Source organism: Mesoplodon bidens, assembly GCF_964165515.1.
Source record: "Mesoplodon bidens genome assembly, chromosome: 1".
NCBI classification, from domain to species: domain Eukaryota; kingdom Metazoa; phylum Chordata; class Mammalia; order Artiodactyla; family Ziphiidae; genus Mesoplodon; species Mesoplodon bidens.
The window spans coordinates 209,492,249-209,508,929 of record NC_138176.1 but is presented as its reverse complement, the minus strand read 5'-3'; the positions used below and the strand labels follow the sequence as shown (position 1 = coordinate 209,508,929).

The following is a 16,681-nucleotide window of genomic DNA, read 5'->3' as shown; positions in this document are numbered from 1 at the left end:
CTACTGTTTCTATTGTGCATATTTTTAAATTCCTAAAGCAACATATTTAACAAGGAGTACAGTGCTGCAGGATGGAACATTGGGCCTTTTATTAGTTACACAAATGACACATTATAAATTATAACATTTGTCAAATACAAGCATGAAATATTCAAGTTAAGACTTTCATGACATAGCATCCCCTTAGCATCTAGTTGATTTCTTAAAGCATTAATAGAATTTTTTCTAATGATTGGATGTTTACCAATAATGGTGGCATGAGGTGTGTGTGTAAGGAAGGGAAATGAGGCTACAAGAGGTGTGATTTGTTGTTTGTTTATTTCTTTATCAAGTCTCTTATTAGCCTGGAACATTTGGGTGTTTGAATTAATTAGTTAAAAAGCTGTTTCCTTTCATAATTCTGATTTGCTGTAGTAACAGTCTCTACTAGGTCAATAAACTCTTTCATCTGCCCTGCTGTATCTACTCTAGTGCAAAAGAGAACTGTAGTTTGTGCTATTATTGATTTCCTTGGTGATAAAAACCTCAGATACTGTTGCGCTGAATGATTATAGTATTTTACAGTGAAAGCTATAGTTTCTGTTTACCAGTAAGCTGGGTGTTTCTGGCATAGTATTGCTGACAAAGTTTTGCAAAGAAATGATAATGTTCTTGGTCCTTATTTTGGAAAACAAAAGGCTTTCTGATAGTGTAAGTACCAAGCTTGTAAGAGGGACATGGTCTGCATTAAGAAAAAGAATGGGAGTAGAAAAGACTGCTAGAAACTTGCAGTTGACAATTAGGAGTTATCATTTAATGTTTATGTACTTTAGGAAAATTAGTGTCTTCAATGCACTGATAATATTGCAATACTGATAAAGAGCTGTTTATCTCAAAGTAAAGCTAGCCTACTTACCCTTGAACTAGGGAGGCAGTACAACCTCTGAATCTACTCAAAATTGTCTACAAATGATTTGGATATAAATGTAGATATACTGCTAGGAAGGAGAAATTTGGAGTCCATAATTGATGTCAGTAGAATTCAGAGTTACCTAGATAACACAGTGTAGTATATTTTAAAAGTCAGATTGGTACTTAAGAGCAATACAATGTGAAATATATAGAAAATATTGCTGTCCGTGTTTATTCACTAATTTGTTCAAAATAATATTCAGACATATTTCTTCCTTAGCCATTTCTCTCATTATAAATATCTTTGACTCAAAATATGTAGAAATATTGGATAAAATGTTTAAACTTAAAAGACATACACACATTTGGAGTGTGTGTGTGTGTGTATGAGTGAGTGAGAGAGAGAGAGAGAGAGCGGGCATATCAAGTTCAAAAGAAAGAAATCCTCAAGTGGCAGAAATGAAGTAGGAACTCAAATCTAGAGAAGTATACCTCTATGAGTGGACACCAGAATAACCAAGAGGAGCATTAGACATGGATGTAAGTCCTAGGGATTAGGCTTTAGGATTTCAGTTCTGAGGCTGAGTTGAAAGCCAGAACCTTGCATAAAACTGGGTCTCATGAATGGCTGCTCTCACCATGAAAACTAACTAGAAATTTTTTACCCGTCAGCCCAGCGAAGCTACAGGAAAATTCACGGTAGAGAAAAGAAAAATGAAGTCTTCACTTAAACCTGTGATAAAACCACACTCCAACACCCAGTTCTGGGTATGGAGTCTAAGATACAGTACAGGGAACAAAAAGCAAAGTATGTGCAGTTTATAAAGTTAGTAAAACTGGGGTACCAGCGGAAGTGAACAGCAAGCCATTTTCTAGAGTTCTTTTCACAACCCAAGTGCGTTGGTCTATGATAAAGATAGCCCACTCCTGAAAATGAATTTACAAAATAAAGTTTTATATCACCCAAGGGAATAGTCTGCTGTAAGAGAGAGTTGGCAACATAATAAATAGGTGAGTTAGTACTTTAATAACATGGACTCCTACAACAATCTGAGTGAGGCTATAAAATAAATAAAAATAAAAAGACAAACTTTTTAAAAGGAATATAAGCACAAATGAAAGAAAAGAATATTATAAAGAGGACAGACAGATTTGGGGAAAAAGCAAATGGAATGTGATTCATTGAAGGTTAGAACTCAATGGAAAATTAAACATAAGATCAGGTCAGAGACAGCATTAGATAAAGCTGAAGAGAAAATTGGTAAACTGGAATGTAGATCTCATGAAACTTTTCAGAATACAAGGAGGAAAGATAAAATGAATGATTATATAAAAGGTAGGTTAAAACATGGAAGATAGAATGAAAAAGTCCCACATTTATTATTCAAGAGAGCAAAATTTAAAGTTTTTGAGATAATCAAGATAGAGCTTACTACTCACAAACTCTCAATGAATAAGCTACTAAAAATATGAAAATCGATTCTTTAAAAAATTGAGGGACCAGTTAAGGGGCAGTTAAAAATAAAATGGAACTAAACTGTAGACAGCATTAACACAGAATATGGGAGGGTGTAATCTAAGTTAAAATGTTCTAATTTTTGTGTGTTCAGGAAAAGAACAGTAATACTACTTGTGTTAAGTTTTACTGATTCAAGTGCTCCAATTAAAATGTTAAGACTGACTACACACATAAAGGTTGAATATATAAATTAAAAATAAGATTTTTAAGGGCAGAAAAGGAGCAAAAAAGAAAGAAAAAGTATAGTTAAATGAAAACAAGTAAGATGGTATATATTAGGGATTATCATATATCAAGGATAATAATGTAAATGAATTAAATTTATCTGTTAAAGGAAATTCAAAATTACAGGAAAAATCCAGTTTTATATTGTTTATGAGAGACATACTTAAATCACAATTATAGAGAAAGATTGAAAGTTAAGAAATGGAACTTACAATGTAGTTCTATCTTTATTTTAAAATGTCCAGTTAATGGCTTTGACTATCTAATTGGGCCATTCTAAATTCCATTTCCCATTTTGCCTAAGTAACACATATTAGAGATTGGTTTTGCTCATAGTTTTAATTTAGATACTTTTTTTTCTTAGACTTTTCCTCAATGCCAACTGAAGTTTTTAACCAAAAGACTTCAAGGTTATTTATTTACAAAATTAATCAATATTTTAAAGATATAATAATGCTGAATGTTAGCAAATGTGCACTAAAGTAGAATCTCTTGTATTTTGTAAATGGGAACACAAATTTTTATGATGATTTGGGGAAGCAATTTGACAATATGAGTTAAGAGCTTTAAAATTATTCTTCTCCTTTGATCCAGGAATCCTATATCAGTGAATAAGTTTTAAGTAATTAATATGAATACCTAAAATATATGTGCCAAATACATTCATATTCTTTGTAGTTTATTGTAAAAAATGTAAAACACAAAAGTCCAATACTAGAGCAATGATTAAGTAGTAAATGCTATTTCCATAAGGTGGAATATCATATAGCCACTAAAATATTTATGGTGGTTTAACATGCAAAAGCAGAATATGGATTTATGTATGCATTCAGTCATAACTATATAAAAGTAAGCTTAGGAAAAAGATGAATGAAATTTATTTATTTACGCTAGTGAGATTACAGGTACTTTTTTTCTTTTTCAATATGCTTTCTATTCTCAATATTCTTTATATTTAGTATTTCATTATGCTTATAATTGTAAATGACTTTTTAAAAAGGAGTGTTGAGGATTGGCTAGAACAACTGCATGATCTTGGAAACAGGAGTCTCATTTCGTTATTTGAGATGTAGCAATATCACTGATCTGTCCTGGGAATTTGGTCACATTGATTCAAATTAGATTAGATTTAGATTAGGTTACATAAAAAGTATTTGCATAAAATACTTGTATAAAATCCTAGTATAAAATCCTTGGCGGCAAGTTACTTATAGCCAGTAAACCAAGTACATATACAAAAGGATTGTGAAGACGTGGGGATTTGGAACTGAATTACAGTTTTGCATTATTTCCCAGTTGCTTATCATATGCATATCACTCTGTCCTTGCAACCATACTTATTCTTAAACTCTTTAGTAAATTGGATTCATTATGTGATGCTATATAATTTCATTTGTGAAAAAAGGTCATGGTCTTTAAGCAATTTCAGAAGCTCCACTAAATTTTTAAGCTGTCCAAACACATTAGTTATTGAAGTATAACATATATCATGTATATATTACACTGGGTATATCCTCAGTGGTCTGGAAAAGTAGTTCTTACACTGGAGACACCACTTTCAAATTAAGAACTTCCAGGAATTGGTGTAATTTCACTAGAATGCATTATTAAAGGATCATTCAAAACTGTTAAGAGTCACTTAATATACCAGAAAGAAGTTGGGCATTATTGGTTTATAAGCACATTGTTAATTAGAAAACAGAATTTAATATTGGAGTTCTTAGGTATGCTAAGAGATATGGATTGCATTGAACAAGAAAGGGTAGATGACTTGGAGTGTTTTCCACTACTGAAAATAAGCACACATGTCTGATATCTCGGATACAAGAAAGTTAACATTAATAATAGATAAGACCGTTTTTTACTTAACAATACTATAGAATACTGTATCTTATTCAGAAGGCAGTAACGGAAGGTCTCTTGTGCTGTGTACCCATTTAGGTTTCTTTATATCATCTCTAAGATTATATGAAAGTAGCTCCAAGTCTTGCCATATGGTTTTTTGTTTTTTTTGGGTTTTTTTTGCGGTACGCGGGCCTCTCACTGTTGTGGCCTCTCCCGTTGCAGAGCACAGGCTCCAGATGTGCAGGCTTAGTGGCCATGGCTCACGGGCCCAGCCACTCCGTGGCATGTGGGATCTTTCCGGACCAGGGCACGAACCCGTGTCCCCTGCATCGGCAGGCGGACTCTCAACCACTGCGCCACCAGGGAAGCCCTGCCATATGGTTTTGAAATAGGATTTGCATAAAATGGTTTTGGGGAGAAAGAGAGCGGACACACTAGACACAGAGAGAAAGAGGTACAAGAGAATAAAAAAAAAGCACTTAAGACAGTCTCCCAAAATGCTAAGCCAATAAGTGTATTTACCATGTATGTTGAAATACGATTGTATTACCAAGACCTGATAACTTTTAACTTTTATAATCTTTATAATGAATTTGTAGTAAGATCTGCTCTGTTATGGTTGGCATATAATGGTTTAATCCATGCTTACCTCTTCCTTTTGAAAATAGCAACCTAAGGACTATGTATGTGGTTTGGTCCAGAAATGGTACATTATATATACTTATGAATACCCTCAGGTAGATTATTACGTTACCGCAGCTATTCCTACAGACTTTGGTTTCTAATCCCATTTGAAGATTGGAGTCTCACATAGAGATATGTAAGAGTTCAAATCTGAATTTAGAATTACTCCTTCTTGCTGAAGAGGGTTTATGCCAACAGTAGACAAATTAGAAATTGCAATTTACAAACAAGAACTGCCTAGAATTGTGTCTGCATCAGTGAACTTCCTGACTTTGGGAAATTAAAATGTTATGCAGTCTGCAAATTTAGCACTTTTTACTCATTAAAAAATTTACATGTCACCCTGCTCTTCCATTCATTCTCACTTACAGAGGAAGTGGCAGAACTCTGTGTGTGAATTGTAGTGGGACACACTGCATACCAGGGCCCCCCAGAATCCCAGGTGCATTTAATGTGAGGAAATAATTTACTTTACAAATAGGCTGCTCTTCACTTGAGTATGATGTGTTTATCACCGCCATGGTAGGCATTTGAGAAGGCGCTAGTCAGTTTCCAGTGAAATTCTTGTCAACACAGCAGTTTGATAGGAGAGCATAATTGTGAGTGTCAGACAGTGAGTGCTTGTATCTATAGTTTGGAAGAAGTTGATGTCATAGCTGTGTTTGTAGAGTCCTTGATATGCGTAGTGTCCCAGCTGGCAAATAAATATTCTGTCCGTGGACTGGCTGCCCAACACAGTGCTGTGCTGTCTCCGGTATAATGAGTGTGGTTTACTTGTTCATTTTTTCCTTTCTGGTAAAACATTTTCCCGATTTTGAAAGCAGGGATGTGGTTAGGAACTTTAGCCCACAGAAACCTACTGAACACCTAAGGGAGCCCCAAACAGATGGGTGTGAGAGGACAAATGCAGTCTTCAGCTTCCAGGATGCAAAGTAAACTCCGAGGGGATTAAGGAAGGTACCACCTTTCACAACTGCAGCAAAGCTAGGTCTCCTTCAAGATCACATAGGGCCAAACTTAGCTTCTAAGTGAGACAAAAGAAAAAGAATGTATCTGATGTTATATAGACCCTATTATTGTTGAGTCTAAAACTGTGTAATGTGTACTAGGCCCCAGCATACATCAAATAAAAGTCATTTGATTGTAGCTAACTTCTAGTCCCATTTTTGCATTTATGCCGTTTCAGATAGATTCATTCATCTCCTGTCTCTCTCCTTCCTTTTTGAAAAAATCATAAGGCAGAGTTGAAGAATATCTTAATTTGATATGCTACTTATTAAAGTTATTTGCTATATTTTCTTAACCTTTAAAAAAAATCACATAGGGACAGGGCTAGCGCTTTTGCTTGTTTTCTTTTTGCCTAAAAACCCAGCAGATAGGGTGGTGTATGCTAGGAATTGGCCTCTTTACTTCAGGACTTTTCATCACTTTACTTTTTCTATCAGATGTCTTTAATACTATGGATTTATTTATCACTGCCTTTGGATTTAATAATTTATCCTTTTTCTGAAGGAGTGTTGATGGGAATAGAAAATACTGCACTGAAAATGCTTGGGCAGCTGATCTGTGGGTTTGATTTTACTCAACTGTTGGATTAAATTTCAGACATTTATTCGTCACCTTCTGTGGGTCACAAGATAAGGGTTTTATATTTGAGATGTCCATTCCCTGCTGTTCATTTTCAGAAGGGTGTGGTTGTCAATGTTAGGAACAGGGCTGTAGATCAGTTAGTGAAGCGTGGCCCACTGTCCTGTGAAGGCTGGAGCACAAATTACCGTGGCAATTTAGATATCTGACATCAGTGATAAGCAAATGTTCTTTTCAATTTTTGTTGTCATGTCCTAGGATTTATGTATTCATTTATTTGGAGTTCCTTAAGCCCTTGTCAATAAATAAACCCTCAGAAGAGTGGTAAATTATAATAAATGACTGTGAGGGTCTTTGACAGACCTGACCTTTGACATCATTAGTGCATTCCTGATGGGCTGGTTAGATAAGAACCAACCTTAAAGAAAAAAAAAAACAAAAAACAAAATCTGGTCATGTTTATTTTGAATGGCCCTTGAGGTTTTTAATGAGAACATTTGCATCAGAAGAAATGTAATTGGAATGAGAAAAGTCACATATGTTGGCTTGGTGTAAGGTCACCGGCAAAAAGAAAGACCAAGCAACCAGGTCAAGGAGAGAGGAAAATCCATGGAGAAGAGAGATTCTTCTAATGCTAGGGTCATAAAAGTGAGGACAGATCTTCTGAAGTGGCCTATTGTACTTCAGATAGATAAATATTCTAAAACTAACCAGAAGCTTGATGATTTCAAAACATGGGCTTTTACAGAACACACGTAATGCTTTTATAAATTAGAATTGAGTTATGTCATATTCATAATTTATATACTACTCCCCATATGAGATATGAATTCATCATCTATTTTATTTAATCCTCACAATATCATAAAATCTGTTTACATGTATTAAGGCCATAGACACAGCTCCATATTGAAATATAATGAGTAACCTTGAAGGCAAGCAGGAACACCGTAAAAAAATCCACCCATCTTCCTTTTGGCTACAAACTTGATAGCTAATCTAAAGACAGAGTTAATTCCAAGACAGCTACATAAAGACTTTCCTTTTATGTCTCTCTTAAATCTGGCTCAATGGTTCTCAAACTCTAGAGAGTGTAAAAATTACTGTATCATATATATATTTTAGTTTAAAGGAATTGCAGATGTAATTTTAATTTTATTCACTTTCCACCTAATATAATGACTTAAGGCCCTGGCATTAATTGCTTCTAACTCCAATCTACTATGTGAGATGTGGCGAAACTGAAACAAAATTGACCTGAGTTCAACTTAATAAAACTCAAAAGGTACAAAAAAATAATCTTACAAACAGAACTTTTGATATCCCGCTAATAATAGCTCTGTCTTGGTAAGGAAGGAACCGAGGCATAAAATTGAAAGAGCCCACCAGCATCCACAAGTTAGTATAAGAGCCAGTATATGAACCCACATCTGTCTCATTTTGAAATAAGCCTTTTTCCATGTGGGCTCTTGGAGGCTGAAAGCAAGTGGTGATCAGCTTTCATTGCTTTAAAATGTGATTTTCTTCTTATGTGTAGTGTCCCTGCAATTTTTGATGTTTATTCCTTTTTTCCTGTTGGCATCATTTTTGAGGGAAACAATGTTTCCCTTTTAAATATTTACATTTATGGTAGGTTCTGTGCCAAATACAAAGTGATTATCATACATTAACAACTACATCATTCTAGCATGGCTCGTCAATTACATTAGAGTAGAGATGCCCAAATATGGTGCACCTCTTTGCTTACCCCACACTTGCAACAGGAGACACTATTTAGAAGTTGTTTTATTTAAGGGCGAAAATCTCTGTTTTAACTTTCTCATGGGTGTCAATGATAGCATTTCACATGGAGAGGTTATTTTCTAGTCTAAATAATTAGCATTACCTCATTCAATAGCTGAATTGCAAATTAAGCCATGAACATATCAAGCCCTTTTCTATTATTTCCTTGTCTCTCCTCATTTAAATCTATTCATTAGACAATACGTATAAAAATGACAGGGCTGTAGCCTAAGAGCTGGGATCTGCCCCTCGCTTTGCTGTTTCACCAGCTTTGTGATGTGAGGCAAGTCCCTTCATTGCTCTGTGCTCTGGCTCCTCCATCAGCAGGTACAGAGGGGTTAGAAGAGGGAATTCTAAAAATGATCTATTTTAAGTCTAACATCCTGGGGGTTTGCGAGTTAGTAAGGGCATAGACTTGGTTTTGAGGAATTTAAACCTGGCTAGTGATGCTCGGAAGTTCTAATGTTTCTCACATCGGCATATTTGCTTGATAACTTTTCTATTAAAACACTACTTATGGAGCGGCTGGGCCCGTGAGCCATGGCCACTGAGCCTGCGCGTCCAGAGCCTGTGCTCTGCAACGGGAGAGGCCACGACAGTGAGAGGCCCGCGTACCACAAAAAAACAAACAAAAAAAACACTACTTATGGAATAAAAACAGTTCGCATTATCTTTTAAAAATTTAGTCATAAAATCATTATTTTTACTATTGTCTATTATTCGAATTGCATGAAAAGAAAATTTAAAAGACTAGAAATATCTAGTCAGTGTTTATTAGGGAAATGAAGATTTGCATATAGCTCCTGGTGTTGTTCCTGAGATTTCCCAAATATAAACCCACCAAACAGGCTATATTCAGACATTACACAATTAAGAGCCATGTACTTACTTAAGGATAACTTGATATTACTTGCTGCTGTATAAAACCAAGGAAGGCTCACTTTCCTTTTTAAGATGCTTGGGATGGGCTCTTGTCTTTTATAACAGTTGAACATCAGCTGGAAAATATGCGCAAACCCCATCTCTAGTCTAAAGGATGACTTTGTGAAAATTAGGAAAGTCATTCCTTCCTCAAGTCATTTAACTACCATCAGCCGCAACATTGTTACATTAACAATCCAGATCCACAATCAACACAACGGTGAACAGGGCCTCCCAGAGCTGGACAGTGCAAAACCTGCACATTGCCAGCTTTACTCACAGGAGGACGGAAACCAAATTTGAGTCTCAACACTTTCCTTAACTTTAATAAAAATATCACTTCCCATTTTGGGGACTGATTCTCCTCGTCTGAAAAACAGTTGAACTAGATAATCTCTTAAACGGATGTTTTGAGCACTTATGACATGGCTTAGCATAAGAAGCATTTCACTAACTATTTAAGAACAGCCCACTGTTGCTCTGTGCTCCTTCTGTCAGTCCATGGGAGGTGATTTTCAAAGTTGTTATCCATGGAGGTACCTCTTGTTCCAGACAATTCTTCCATGGCAAGACTGTTCCTCCCATTGCAGGACATTTAGTACCCTTGGCCCTCACTCACCAAATGCCTCAAACAACCCCCTAATCATTATGAGAAGCAAAAACACCTCTTCTGCCCTATTTCCAAACACCCCATTTAGATGTGGCACCACCTCTGGTTGAGAAATCATTTTAGTATCAAATTGCTCTCTGGCCTTGGAAATTTGCTTCTGAAACATGCCCTTGTATCTTTGCCAGAAGCCACAAAGGCCAGGAATAAACCTCTTTAAAAGGAGTGGGTGAGGGCTTCCCTGGTGGCGCAGTGGTTGAGAGTCTGCCTGCCGATGCAGGGGACGCAGGTTCGTGCCCCGGTCCGGGAAGATCCCACGTGCCGCGGAGCAGCTGGGCCCGTGAGCCATGGCCGCTGGGCCTGCGCGTCCAGAGCCTGTGCTCCGCAACGGGAGAGGCCACAGCAGTGGGAGGCCCGCGTACCACAAAAAAAAAAAAAAAAAAAACTGGGCTCCTTGTCTCTGTCATAACTAGGAATCCTGAAATTCAAACAAATTTCCTACTCGTTTTATTGAATAATAGGCTGTGTCAACTCTACTGCTCTTAAGAGCCATTGTCTTAGTGTACTTATAATGTGCATCATAAGGATATTGATATGGTTGTCACTTATTGATTGCTTTCAATATACCAGCACTTTATAAATCTCATTTATCCTTTCCACAACTTCATGGAAGTGCATATTCATAATCCCTTACACAGATTAGAAAACTGATGCTTAGAGAAATGAAGTATTTAGTTTGACCAAGCTCTCATAGTTAAGGAACTGACAGGGCTAGGATTCAAACCTGAAGTCCATGAGATTGAAAAACTCAGTTTCACTGCCTTGGCCAACCGCTGAGGTGCTTTTTCAATTGACCTGCCTTTCAAGTAGTAGGAAAGTTAACTGAAATCCCTAACTTATGAACCAGAGTGTTGATAGTGACACTAAAAACAATTATTTTGCACTGTGTTCTGCCAGAGATGCGAGTTTTCATTATTGCTAGGACTGCTCTCAACAGGATCACCTCATTAACTGAAGAAGATGTTCCCTGTTGTTCCGTGAAAGACGGATCAGATGGAGAAGTATAAAAGCAAACTCTAGAAAGTGATTCTATATTGCCCTCATTTGGGGGATAGAACAGTAATCCCCTTCTATTCTGATGCCCAGCTTCCTAAGTGATGTTTTAGTTGTGTAGTTGCAGAAGGGTTTTGAAAAGGATGGAAAACGTTTTCCAGAGTTGCCTCTTCCAAAGCTCTTCATCAGTGTTTCTTTAACAGAGTAAACTGGGGTGTGGAACCACTGGTGAGTGTACTTAATGCTTGTCTGTTTTAAATTTTCCCATGTAGGAAAATAACAGTGTGGCTAGATTGGTCACTATTAGCTGTGAGAAATAACTAATAGACTTTTTTTTTTATTTTTAGAGGAACCTCACATGCAGACACTTCATTAAATATATTGATACACCCATTGATAGACATCTCCCAGGCCAAGTTTTATAGAAACCATCCATAAAATTCTTTCACTTCGCTGCCCAAAGTGATCTTTTCAGCATTACGTCTGATGACAGGATTTGCATTTCAGTTAGAATAAAATTGGAACTCCTCATGGTGGACCACCAGGCCTACAAGATCTGGCTGCTACCCACTCTGAGCTTAGCCCCTCCCTCTTTCCTTTCACTCACTACCATCTGACTGCTTCGTTTTTTGTTGTTGTTGTTTTTGCGGTACGCGGGCCTCTCACTGTTGTGGCCTCTCCCGCTGCGGAGCACAGGCTCCGGACACGCAGGCTCAGTGGCCATGGCTCACGGCCCAGCCGCTCCGCGGCATGTGGGATCTTCCCGGACCGGGGCACGAACCCGTGTCCCCTGCATCGGCAGGCGGACTCTCAACCACTGAGCTACCAGGGAAGCCCTGCTTCGTTTTTGTGTCAGGAATTTCGCATCCACTATCCCTCTTCGTGGAACATTGTTCCCTCCAGATCTTTACTTGGCTGATTCTTTCTCCTTGTGCAAGCTTCAGTTTAAATTTCATTTCAACCGAAAATTCTTCCCTGATTCCCTAAGTTGGTCATTCTTTTATCTCCAATCACATTACATTTTTTTTTATTTTCCAAGAGGACTTTTTTGGCATTTGAAATGACCTTGATAATTTTGTTTACTTGTTTATTTTCTGTTAAACAAGAATGAAAGCAGTGACTTTTCCCATCTTGTTTGTCATTGTACCCCTATGCCTAAAATCGAACCCAGCATATAGTAATAGGGTTCAAGAGTATTTGTTAGGTGAATGAATGAATGAATGAATAGATTCCAGTTCTGTGCCTGGAAATAGAAGTCTCAGATAAAGTACCACAAGGCACAAAAGTTTTTATTGAGCAGTCCAGATCTACAGAAACATGGGAAAGTAGAGATTATAAATTTCCTTTTTATTATTCCTTGGTCTGCCTGTCAAGAACAGGGATTCTGTTGGGAAGTAGAGATGAAAGCCAAGGAAAACCAAAAACTGCTTCACAGGGTGAAATTTCAGACCCATCTCTCTGGAGATAGACTTCTGGTTTTACAAGATACAGCTCTTCTGCTTACTCCAGCAGGCCCACCCTGATTCTTATCAAAAATTTCAGGGTGAACATCAGACCATCCCCAAATACCCTATTTTACGCTTGTTTCTGGGCCCTCTCACGTGCAAAGAAAAAAAAAAGAAGAAAAATCTTCTGACATCCTTCCACTTAAAATCACCCCTACAACAATGACATCACTTATCTGGTCCCCTGTACTAGCAGTGAAATTATATTGTCTTAAGTCTTTGGGTTTCAAAAATAACCTTTTTTCTTGTGCCTGTGTATGTCCCAGATGTCCTTTTATTGAGTTCACAGAATACAGATGGAAAAAGGTTATTACCAGACACAAGTGTTTAAAAATGAAAATCAAACCTAATACATGGACTCAGACAACTGGAATAAGGAATATAATATTTATAAAACTGATAGGAGGTTGCAATCATTGCTCTAAAATAAAGCATTAAAAATTAATTGAGAGCAAACCTGTCTGTGCTACAGCAAACCTCTCTTTCATTAAGGTAGCACTGCATGTTTCTCCTGAATTAGTTCCCCAAAATAGGTAAATAGCTTGTAAGAACTGCGTGTTCAGCAAATTACGGAAGATCTACATAAGGCACGATTTAGAGTTACCTTTAGTGTTAAAGCATTAGAGGCCTTTAATTTTGAACCAATTAATTGTGATTCTTGCAGTTTCTTTACATTTTTTGCCCTTGAGTATTACTCAGAAAGTTTAATTCACATGGTTCTTATTCATCTTCATTCCATTAATCCAAATGGTGCTGTGTCATTTGATTAATTCATATGTTACAGAATGTTAAATATTAGGAAACTCTGGGTGCCAGCTATGTGATACTTTAAATTTTTCCACAGATTTTCATTTCAAAAAGTTTATGTTCCACATTTTAAAAATGTTTTCTCCCCATCTTCTACTTCACATTATTGCTATTATCTATTGTTATTATCATCAGTCATCATCATCATCATCATCATCATCATCATCATCATCATCATCATGTTTCCTCCTTGGAATACACTAAAAAGAAAGAAGAATAAAACTGCTAGTGTTATTTCTGCATTTACTGTTGGGATGAGGTTTTTATTTTGCCCAATTTACACTATTCCTCTGAAGCCCTAAAATAAACAGCCTTATAACCTCTAGGCCCTATTGATTTTTGAACGATTTCAAGTAAAAAGCATCCAGTTTCCATTGCATTGACAAACTGCTCAGTCCCTGGGCAAAACCTATTGGATTCCTATTAAATGGAGGGGCAAGAAACAACTGAAAACCCAAAAGGTAGATTTGAGATGGAAGGAGGAGAGGTGGTCTTGCTCAGCTCTGTAAATGGGTATTTAACCTTTGACCAATGACGACAGGCCTTCTTTAGTTCTATTAGACCGAGAGCAAGCTGTTATGATTAAATAAAAGAGGAAAAAACTGTTTAGACCCTTACTGAATATGTCCTGGGAATTAAGGCATATGGCAGGGATAAGGAAAAAAGATTTTCCTTATGCTAATGACCCTTGATGTCTGAAATAAATTAGATCCATTAGAGTTTATGCTCAATAAAAGGAAGACTTTAAGCACTGCAAAGTTAGTGACTCGAGACCAGTTTTGGCTCTGAAATTCAATCTGCCTACTTAGTAATTCTTAGTGAGGCTCCAGAGCAGACAGGAGATGCAAAATCATAATTCTGTACTGAACCAGAATTTTAAAGGACCCAGGTTTCTTCTCCTTTTATTTTAATTAAACCATTTTTCATGCTTCTCATTTTGTTTCCCTCATTAATTTGATTTTGTTCCCATTTTTGTTTCATTTTTTTGTTTCTTTTCAAGGTTTCATTTATCCTATTTCAACTGAGCAGAGAACCCAGAATGAATATGGATTTTCTTGTAAGTTTGATGTTTGGTTTTTATGTTGCTGAATAATCGTTTGACATTATTGCCCCCAGTTCAAGTTTACCTTTCTTTGGATCACAGATGTGCACACAGGAAATAGGCGCCTAATATATTCTAACATGAAAAACAAATTAGATTTTCACTGCTGAAAAGAAGAAAGGGTCATTTCAAGCCTCTGCCAGCTTTAAAATCTATCAGTCTACCATTCAAAGCTTAAGTCCCAGTAGCTGACAAACCATATCATGAAATATGTGGATCTAAATAAAGGGCAGGGTTCGAATGCTAAAAAGAAAAAGGTTGAGAAAATGCACATCTGTTGATTTAGAAATCATGAATATTGAATAAGTAATTACAGCCTGGTAAAGTCAAACATTAAGGATTTAGATACACTTTCTGACCAGAGTTCAGAATGCTGCTGTAGGGCCTCAGATAAAACCCAGCAGCAAAGGGAAGTCAGCTCACACAACCAGGAGGGCTTGGTATGTCACTGGTTTCCTGAAAAGATCCGTCAATATTGACTTGATTGATGCTTGAGCAGGTATTATAGAAACTTTGGGAAAGACAGTTGTTTAAAAAGAAGGGATTCTTTTACATACAGTACATTTAAACACAAAATCCTAAAAGAGATGGAGCGATTTCCCATAGGGAATTCTTTTTTACTGTTAGTGTGTTGAAGATACATGACATGAGAGTGTGGGTGATCACGTGGGCCGCTGGCAATCAAAATGAGGAGTCATTTCACCGCATAAACCACGTGGCTGTGAGTCTTAGGAGAGAGTAGTGGTTCCGTGACTTTTAGGAAGCCATGGAACCTACAAACCTGAAAATCCTCTTCCTGCAAAATGCACATGTATACAATTGAGCATAAAAAGGTGGTTCTTGACCATCTGAAGTACCAGTTTAATCACCTTTCACAGTGACGGGAACAGCTTTGGTTAATTTTGCTGACAGTTTTTGTGGGTCACAGAAAACTAAAAATAGAGACTTAAAGATGTCTGAGGGATTCAGGAAAGATTTAATTTTATCGGTTTGTTGTCTTTAAATTATCAGTTTTTATCACCATTTGCCATTGGATCAGAGCATGTTCTAATGCCACTAAGGCAACATGCAACATTTATAGGATTTTCTTCTTGCTTTACCCAGAGACAGACCTCCCAGCTGACCTCACACCATGTTAATCAAATGCTTAATTGCCTTTTTGGGGAGTAGGCTGACCTTTCTGATCGCTGAACCAGGCCTTTATCTTACTGGGTACATACACCATAGAGCTGTATTTTATTCCAGTAATGAGTAGCTCAAATGTAAATCTCTGACAAGAAACCGTGAGAAGCTCAGGGTTCTCAGAGGTAATACTGAATCTGTAGCAAAAGCCTGGAGTTATCAGCATTAACCTCTGCTCCCCAGATCTGGGTCTTCTGAAAGCACACCTTTCAAACCCCACATGTTTGCTCCCAGTGTTTGCTTTGCTTAGTTCCACTGTTCCCACCCACCCCTTCATTGATTTAGGGGAAAGTGAGAAGAGTGCTGTGGAAAGTAATTTGTGACTTGGAATGATACTTAGAAAAATATTCTGGTTCAATAAATATACAGATTCAGAACATGCCAGATGTTTCTAATAGAGTGTTTATGTTTATAAAGAACTATAAGAGAATTCAAAGCTGCCTTCCAAACTTTTCCACCTGAAATTAGTAATACACTTTTTTTTCCTGTGGGTTGAGAGGGTTTTAGCTCCAGTTTCTTTTTACGCCTTGTAATAAATGGTCTGTTATGTTGCCCCATTTAAGATAGATTAGTGAGTGGATAGATGCAGAGTGAGAAAGAAAGAGAAAGAAATCAGAGATAATTTCCCCCTGAAAGACCACAGTTTTATAGAGCTTTGAAATTAACCTATAAAAAAGGCAATAAATGTCTAAAAAAATTATAGCAATACGTATGTGTACTGTGGGAAATTTCTCTAACCATTTAATTCAATGTTTCCTTCTCCCCTGTAGCTGCTCCTGATTCAGATGATGTTGCTCTGTATGTTGGCATTGTGATAGCTGTGATAGTTTGCCTGGCCATTTCGGTAGTTGTGGCCCTCTTTGTGTATCGGAAGAATCATCGTGACTTTGAGTCTGATATTATTGACTCTTCTGCACTCAATGGAGGCTTTCAGCCTGTGAACATCAAGGCAGCAAGGCAAGGTCAGTTGA

The 16,681-nt window shown here is 37.0% G+C and overlaps 1 protein-coding gene across 1 annotated transcript in view; it reads left to right on the top strand.

Annotated features, from left to right (window-relative positions):
- The window catches only part of UNC5C (unc-5 netrin receptor C), a 407,419-nt gene that overhangs the window by 345,370 nt on the left and 45,368 nt on the right, over window positions 1–16,681 (top strand). The window contains 2 exon segments of the mRNA XM_081249069.1: window positions 14,427–14,483; window positions 16,481–16,672. Coding sequence (XP_081105195.1) covers window positions 14,427–14,483; window positions 16,481–16,672 — 249 coding nt within the window.